The following is a 9,324-nucleotide window of genomic DNA, read 5'->3' on the forward strand; positions in this document are numbered from 1 at the left end:
GAAACCCGTAGTTTTTGGCAGGACACATTTTATAAATATACTTTTATTAGTGTACGAGGTATCATTGGCCAAAAATTGGATTTCTTAGTTGTTCTTATTGCATTAGAAACTTAATTATTCTTATGCTATATAAAATTAATTTTTGTTGGTTTAGTTCTCAATCAAGAAGCGGAACTTTGTTTGCTCTTGTGTACAGTGTATGTCCAGTCGGCTACTCTCCACCATCGTATATATATTAGGCTAGAGTATTAACTCGTCTGTGTATCAAAAACATTTGTGGTTGTCTTTTTTAGGGTGCCGCAGTCGCGTCGCCTTTTGTTGCACACTCTGCAAGCTTCTCAACGTGACCCGCTTTCAGAGCCCAAAAAAAAAGAATAAAAAAAAGTTTTAGCAAAGGGTTAGGGCTGACAGTAGCAACAGCAGCAACAACAACAGCAGCAACCACAGCAGCAACCACAGCAACAGCAACAACAACAGCAGCAACAACAACAGCAGCAGCGACGACAATTTGGCAATAATTTGCATATCGATGCAACAATTGCTGATCGATGATCGAAGGGGTGATCTAAAAAGGGCAGGGGGAGTTGCAGGCAACTTGTTGGCATTTGCATATGCTGCTGCTGCCAAAATAATAAGCTGCGATTTGAGTTTTATTTTTGATTTTGATTTATTGGCGAATGCAAAGAAACAATTTCAATTTAATTACAATGTGGAATCGCTTGTTGATTGTTTTTGCCCCAACAATCGATGACGTCTTTATTGTTGTTGTTGTTGTTGTTGCTTGTGTTGTTTACTTTAACAAATTCGACGCATAATTCGTGGCAAGCGCAAAATGTTGAGTTCAATGTTTTTTGTTGTTTTCCAAATGTATTTTGTCTAGAAAAATCCTTGAAGTGAGTCAATAGTCTCTGCCAGAGACTCTTATTTCTCATATATCTTCCATCCTCACGCCTCATTTACAAATTGCTCAAATTCTTCCGCAAAAATAGACAAAATAAAATCACAAAAAAAAGCAAAAAAAAAAACAAAAAATAGTAAAAAGTTTTCGTTTTCTGAATTTGTCAGACGCGTCTGTCTGATTATTCCAATTGGAATAATAGGCCTATTCAATAAAGTCAACGCACTTTGCGACAATTTCAATTCTCATGAATTTTACTACAATTGCCGCTTTACGCACTTTTTTCTTTTTTCTTGTTCTTTTTTGCGGATCTTTTTTCTTCGAGTAAAAGACACCAAATCGAAGCAGTTCACATAAAAAGTTTTGCAAAATCTTATGCTAATTTATCCAAATGAGGATTTATCAGCCCAATATGAAGAATGTTATCATCTAAATTTAAGAAATGGCGCTTTAAATTTCGTTTTGATAAAAAGAAGACATTTTTTTCTTAAAATGAATTATTATCAGAAAAGAGAACCACTTTGAACTGCTTGGCATGCGCACTGTTGCACGGCTTGTTTATGCACTGCTTTTCACACTGCTTGATGGGTTTGCGGCAAGTGTTGCCAATCACTCCAACTGCATAGTTCCAGTTCAGTTCCAGAGCAAGCACACTCTGTTGCTTAACAGTAGATTAACATTCGATATTCGAGCATTAAAAGATCGATCAGTTAAAATAAATAAATTTATGATAAATTAGTGATGCAGTCCTTATATATGTATTCAAAATATCTATTTTACATTTGTTCATATGCCGCTTTAATATGCGTTTATTTGAAATTGCATGTGAACATGCTGCTGCGAGCGCACAGCGTGTTTCCAAAATTCGATATCAGCTGTGGTCAAACTCAACACACGCCCTCACTTATCACACACAGGGTGTATCATACGCTGGCCTGCCCCTCGTCAAAAAATCCACTTTCTGTTCGAACGGGCTGGCGAACGGTTTAGTTGAAAGCAGTTTCAATTTGCTGCGTCGCTGCGTGTAAATACATTCGCCAGGGGAATTTGCCGATTAGTCGCTATCGCAATGGGCAACATGGACGATGACGGCGTCACCTTTGCGCAGAGCTACGAGAGCATCGCTGCCAACAAAAATGCATCCACTCCAATTAGCAATGGACACATTCCCAACCAAAACTTTGTGCCGCGAGAAATGGCAAAGCAACAGCACGAGAAAGAGCTGAATGAGGTGGAGCAAGAGGTGCAGCAAGACAGGGTGGAGGTGGAGGAGCAGCAGCAGTTGCTGCTGAACAAACAGCTCAAGTTTTCGGCGCCAGCCTACACCGAAATTCGAACACGTTCTGGAGGCCTCCATTTCAAGGTGAGTGGAGCTAAAAAGAAATTAAAACTACAAAAACAGCAACAACAAACCGCAGGCTAGGCAAAATCAAAATGTTTTTGCTTTTGCTTCTGTTTCTGCTTCTTGTTCTGTTTCCCTCGTGCCGGCGCGTCATTGATTTTGTGTGCGTGCGTGTGTGTGTACGCGTGCGAAGAGTAAACGAATAAGCGGCCGCGTACATGAAGACAGAGCGAACAAGGAGAGAAAAGAGAGAGTGCGTGTGCATGTGTGTGTGTGTGTGTATTAAGTCAGCTGCTGCTGTTCGCAGGGGGGCGGAGGTGAATTGGAATGTGTTTGGCGCCGCTTGCATTGCCGCATTTTCTAGGTCAGCCAGCCAGCTGTTTGTACTCCTTTCCCCACATCCCCAGTAAACAGTTTTAAGTGCAACATTTGCCATTTCTATCTCTCTCTCTCTCTCTCTCTCTCTCTCTCTGTCGCTGCCTTTTGTTTGTTTTGGGCAGCTCTTTGATTTTGTTGGGGTTGCCCAGGCAACGAACGGGACTTTTGTCCTCTGGGTGCTGCTATTTGCAACCTCCTCTGACACAATTTTTTGTCGATGGCAACTGCAACCGATTTGTTTTTTGCTCACGCTACACGGGTCATGCCATTTTCTTATCAGCGGTTAGAATGGATTTTACGTAAAGCTCTCGGAGAACGAGGCCGGTAAAAACGTTAAATTGAATTCATATGATTCATTTTTATGTCTGACGATTTTTTGTGTTTTTATTTCTGTTGGCATAAGGCGTTCATAGATAAGCTTTTTCAGTTCATTTTCAGTCTAAAAGAGAGTCAATGAGAGAGGCACAGTTGCAAAGTGGCATGATATGGGCAATTTCTTAAAGTAATAATGAAGTACTTTAATAAATAACTACAAACTATCCCAAGTAAAACGAATCAATATTGATGAATAATTCTTTCGAAATTAAACACATGGTAAATGTTAAGATAGAGAGTATTCAGATAAAGTCTAGACTATTACGTGAACAATAGTGCTCAATTCAACTGGATATATTAATAAGTGTCTGCAATGGCAAATTTATACAGTACACAAAAGTAAGCAAAATAGATCTGATAATAGCGTTTAGATCAAATATTTCTAGATGATAGAACAATCAGAAATTGGGGCTTATAACTATCCAAGTTGTCTGGGAGTTTCTGGCATTAATCACTGTTTATAATTAGTCAAGAAACGTATAAAATATGTAGGGGCAATGATAATACCTGGAGAATGTGTCACCTACAATTCCTATAAATATAGATAAGGAGTCGATGTGGATGAGTTCCAAAATATGGTATTTTGCGCACTTAATGCAGTATCTTATTTGATAATAATATATTATATAGAAAACTATATAGATTCTATGTATTCACTGTGGAATTCAATTTTTGACATCTCTCCGAAAGTTATAAATATATATATCTATATGTATCAATGAAGTTGACGTTCATATTCACTCCGTTATAAGTGTTTTCCATATGTAACCGGACGGAATCATGTTTGGAGCAGTGTAAAACTGCAGTTGCGTGTAAAATGAGTTTCGTAAGCAAGTCAAATGAAAATAAACATGGCATATTATCGTCGCCATTGGCTTATTGTTATATTATTTAGCCATATAAATGTGCTCACTAATAATAACATTAATAATAATAATAATAATAATAGCAAACATAACACACTCAGATCATCAACTGGTTTAATGAGCCGCTTTCCATTGTGCGATATCAGATCGGATCATGTGTACATAACGAGTGCATAATAAATAAATAAACACGTACACGCACTGCGAAAAGTATGTGCCCAATTGGTTAATGCCTTACCTAATATACAGGCAGTCTGTACATATGCATATATCTAGATGTGTAAGAGTATTTATATGGCTTCCGTGCCAAAAGCAAATGATTCAAATATCCGACTAGTGGCGACGCAACATTTTGAATGACTTCAGTGCACAATGCTGCGAGTAAATGAGAGACGGAAAATTGAAGGCAGTTTTTGTGTTCTGGTAGTTGAATGTTAATTGGCTGATTGACGATCCAACAACAGCAACAACAATCACAGTCTGCTACAGAGACTGATAAATGTTTCTAGCAGAGGTGTAAGACCTCTTCAAATGAGCAACTGATACTGTGAAATCATATTTGTTAAATGCAGGTCATGTGTTGATTACTTAAAATTCTTTCGCCATTCACTAATGGGCTTCGCAACAATCTTACACCTTTAAGATGACCCGGGGAGGGGTGTATCATAGATATATTTGTATAAAATATAATTTAATTAGACAATTTATGCCATTTTTTCGTTCATTAAGTTAAATGCTAAAGTTAAAGTTCAGACTTTATGCCTAAAGAATATTTGTCTTGAGGCCAAGAACTACATAAATGCTAATGCATCAAGATATATTTATTTAATTAAAATGTGTTTAAGCGTAAAATCTGTTTAAAAAACAAATCAACCGAAAAAAGAAATTAGCCTGTGAAGTCACCCGGAATGTTTCCTGTGCGTCGCATAAAATAATTGAAATTTGCTGGCTTACATAATAAAGGCGGGTATTTGATGTAAGCTCTCCCCAACACATGTTGTTCATTGAGGGCTGCAAGATTAGTTTTGGGCATTGTGATAACGAGCTGTTGCTCAATTTGATAAGCGTCATTCCAGCGAGTTAATTTTACCAACACAAATTAGTTTGGCAATCAATCAAGCACAACTCCCATCTAATCTCTCTGGATCTCCCTCCCTTTGCAGAGAACCAGCGAGGGCAGCTACCACCCGGCGACCAACGAGGGGCATGCCACAAGTGAGGGCAAGCAGACGTGTGACGACGACAAGTTCAAGCCAAGTCAGGCGGAGCGCGTCCTGTCGGCGGAACGGGAGCACTACCAGAAGACATCCTTCGAGGATGTGCCCCTGCACACGGCCTGCCTCACCTATCTGGGCTTCTATCTGCTCATGATACTCGGCTACATCAACCAGCTGCTCTTCGTGCCCAAGGTGGCCACGGAGAAGGCTCGCGATGGATACGTGACCCTCTACGATGCCTTCGAGAGCTTCTACTCACGCTACGTTTATCGGCGGGTGCGCGACTGCTGGAATCGTCCCATATGCAGTGTGCCCGGCGACGAACTGGTCCTCAAGGATCGCGTCACCGACGACTATGGCTGGAGCTTCAGGTTCACTGGCACCGAGACGCGCTGCCTCAATTTGGGCTCATACAATTACCTTGGCTTTGCCGCCGCCACTGGCGCCTGTGCCGACAACTCGGAGCAGCGTGCTCGGGAGAAAGGTCTGGCCTATTGCAGCTCACGCTGTGAACTGGGCAACAGCCAGATGCACATCGATCTGGAGAAGCTGACGGCCCGCTACTGCGGCGTCGAGGATGCCATTGTCTTTGGCATGGGCTTCGCGACGAACGCTCTCAATTTACCCTCGCTGCTGGGCCCCAATTGTCTGGTTGTCAGCGATGAGAAGAATCACGCGTCCATCATTCTCGGCCTGCGTCTGTCGGGCGCCACAACCCGAGTGTTCAAGCACAACAACATGCGGGATTTAGACCGTGTGCTGCGCACTGGCGTCTGCTATGGCAATCCGAAGAACGGCGGCAAGCCTTGGAGGAAGATCATGATCCTCGTCGAGGGCATCTTCAGCATGGAGGGCTCCATTGTTCGCCTGCCCGAGATAATTGCTTTGAAGAAGAAATACAAGGCGTATGTCTATCTGGACGAGGCTCACAGCATTGGCTCCATGGGTCCCACAGGACGTGGCGTTGTCGAGTACTTTGGCATCGATCCCAAGGATGTTGATATTCTAATGGGCACCTTTACCAAAAGCTTCGGCAGCGCCGGTGGCTATATAGCGGGCTCTAAGGTAATTATTCTACAGATGATGAACAACAATCCCAAATGTTAATATTCCCTCACTTTAATTTTCCCCATTTTGGCTCTTTACAGAAACTGATTGACTTTTTGCGCACGAATAGCCACGCCCATTGCTATGCCAGCTCCATATCGCCGCCTATCGTGCAACAGATATACACATCGATGAGCATCATAATGGGCGAGGATGGCACCGACACGGGTCGCAACAAGGTACAGCAGCTGGCCAGGAATACCCGCTATTTCCGCAAGCGTTTGGCCCAGATGGGCGTCATTACCTATGGCCATGAGGATTCGCCTGTGGTGCCCATGCTCGTCTATCTCTTCTCTAAAATTGGGTAAGCTAACTGGCAGCAAATAATTAAAGTAAATTTCTTAGTTAATTCATTTGTTGATTTCTCGATTTCTCAGTGCCGTCATTCGAACTTTGACCACGCGTCATATTGCCGTTGTGGGCGCCGGTTTCCCGGCCACGCCCATCATGGAGGGTCGCATCCGTTTCTGTTTGTCGGCAGCACACACCAAGGATCAGCTGGACTATGCGCTGGACGTCATCGACGATGTGAGCGAGAACTTGGGCCTTAAGTATTCGCGCAAGCCTCGCGATCCCAATCCCATTGAGTACTAGACTCTAAACACACACAAAACCAACCACACACATTTAAAACTTTAAGTATAAAGTTGTCCTCAGCTGTTAAGAGCAGCCCAGCACAAAACTGAGCTTTGAGTCGCCAATTCCTGAAATAGAGTGGTTAATCATGATAAATTGGCCATGTTGTTGCGTTCATTTTTTGACTAATCCCCAAGGGACTCGGCCTGAACTTCAACTGAAAATGAAAACAGCGCGACTGCAACATGCTGCATAGCTTTATCATAAAAATAAAAATAATAATTATAATAATAATACTATTGATAGCTATTTTGTATTTAGCATTTAACTCTTCTTCGTAGTTGCTATATTGTAAATTGTAATCTTTCCAAAGTCTTCAGCTGACTTATACACACTATATGGTTTAATGTACAATGAAATGGAAAATGTATTATGTTCGTCAGGTTTTTCGATTATAAAATCACGTAAACTAAACTAAGCTAGGCAGATCGAACAACTTCAACATTTTTGTTCCTTGCACTTCGCTTTCCAAATAAACAAATTATAAATAAAATAAACTTGCTAATGTGAAATGTCAAACGAAATAAACTGCTAAATGCCAAACCATAAATTTTTTGTTCACATTTATAAGCGTTGTTAAAAAATCGCTTCTTAAATAATACAGTTGGCTCAGCATTTTAGTTCTATACATCGAGATGTTCTATCTGACTAAATTCCTATGTGTATTTAATTTACGATTTGGTTGCCGGGTAATCGGTTGCAGTGAAATTATTCTTTACGGCTCTGGGTTTTATTATTTGATAGCGGAAGATGGTAAAGTTGCATACACATAATTAACAAAGTTATCTTTTAACGCGATTTGTTCCAGGCTTGAAAGATCTGCTAACGTCCATCTTGATAATAGTTGTGGGCGCTTCCTTGGTTATATCAGTTTTCATGTTGCTGGGCACGCTGCAAGGACGCGTAAGTTGTTTAAGTGCCTCTAACTCTTATTTATGACTTATTAAATATATATGTACAAATGTATAGGAATCATCGGGCATTATGAGCTCCTATCTGATTTGGGGCATTTTCAGCACAATATTCTATGTCATGTTCTATGTGTTGGATGTTAGTACTTGGCCCGTGCTGACACCATTAAAAATACTTATCTTTTTTTTCGTTGCGGTGGTATTCACTACTTACAAGTGTTATGCACTGCTTGTGGTATATTCACTGCTGCATTGGATTCTCAATGTCGATAGTGACGATTCGCATTGATAGCACTGTACATTTTTATATTATAATGAATAATTTTTTGAGCTAGTTTTCAATAAAAGTCCCCGTTGGGAATTATTTAGAAATGAATAGAAGTAAACAAAGCAGTTGCCAAAGCAGTGGAAAACAAGCAGAGTGACCAGACTGTGCCCAGTTGAAATTAATCAGATGTGTCAAGCAGTTCCTAGTGTGGTCACATTTCCATACTCTGTAACCATAGAACTATTTTGAGGGTATACAGTTGCAAATGTTTTTATTTGTTTTCAAAATTCGTAAGTAAAATTCAAATTAAGCAAACAAAGTGGCCTTAGAATAAAATTTCACGGCCTAAATATGTTTTATCTGCGCAATTTTTTATTTATTTTTACTTTGCGCTTTGGCTGCCAGTTGACTGCATGTGCTGAGATTGCCTTTTATGGATATGAAATCTCTTATCTGGTTGTAACACATGGTAACAGAAAAATTGTTGAGTTAGTCAAGATTATTCAAATACATTTGGCGTCGTTCCAGGTTTCACTAAGCTCCTGGAATCGATGATAATAATCACACTGGGCACCTCCTGCCTGCTAAGTATTCTGATGTTGTTCTCCACGTTGCATGACCATGTGAGTTGCCATCAAATAATCGACACTGATTCGAGACTTCTTCCATTAAATCATATGTGATAAACTTTTCAATTCTAGGAATCATCGGCCATTATTTTGACTTATCTAACGTGGAGCATATTCACAACCTCTTTTTTGGGTATCTTTTTCCTGTTATCCTGGGCACGGGCGGTAATTGTATCTATATCAGTATTCTTTGGTCTATGTGTGTGCTCAACAAGTGAGTAGCGATGAAATTAATATTTTACCACGATGCTTATTGCAGAAGTTGTCAAGTGTTATTCCATGCTGGTGGTATTGTCATTCTTGCACTCGATCGTTACCTCCGACAGTGATGATTCGACTTAAGAACAAACTGAAATTCTTCTGTATGTTATTGGATAACAATTACGAATGGAAATTGTACAAATGGTTTAAGGATTAACGTGCAAAAGTGTTTTCAAAAAGCAGTAGAACGTCTTTCAAGCAGTTCAAAACAACTGCAAAATGGACAAGCAGTGCAAATGTAAAAGCCCGTTTATTTTGAATAAATGTAAAGCTGATTTTGTAAATTATTTAAACACATTGTGACTTAGAATACATCAAAATTCTATGAATAATTGTATATTTTTTTAGATGTACATAAAACATGTACGTGAACAATGTGCAAAATAGAAAATATTAAATATCTTGCTTTTATTATTCCCTTTTTTTATTATAGTTT

At 40.0% G+C, this 9,324-nt stretch overlaps 1 protein-coding gene across 1 annotated transcript; it reads left to right on the plus strand.

The window, feature by feature from the left end:
- The first annotated feature begins 1,853 nt into the window (after positions 1-1,853).
- On the plus strand, positions 1,854-7,369 carry LOC6567168 (serine palmitoyltransferase 2). Its single transcript, XM_001993316.2, has 4 exons — positions 1,854-2,261; positions 5,023-6,141; positions 6,225-6,487; positions 6,561-7,369. The coding sequence occupies exons 1-4, from the start codon at positions 1,968-1,970 to the stop codon at positions 6,775-6,777; spliced, it is 1,893 nt and encodes a 630-aa protein (XP_001993352.1). The 5' UTR covers positions 1,854-1,967; the 3' UTR covers positions 6,778-7,369.
- Positions 7,370-9,324: the final 1,955 nt, after the last annotated feature.

Source organism: Drosophila grimshawi, unplaced genomic scaffold (assembly GCF_018153295.1).
Source record: "Drosophila grimshawi isolate 15287-2541.00 unplaced genomic scaffold, ASM1815329v1 contig_1377, whole genome shotgun sequence".
In the NCBI taxonomy this organism is placed as follows: Eukaryota; Metazoa; Arthropoda; class Insecta; order Diptera; family Drosophilidae; genus Drosophila; species Drosophila grimshawi.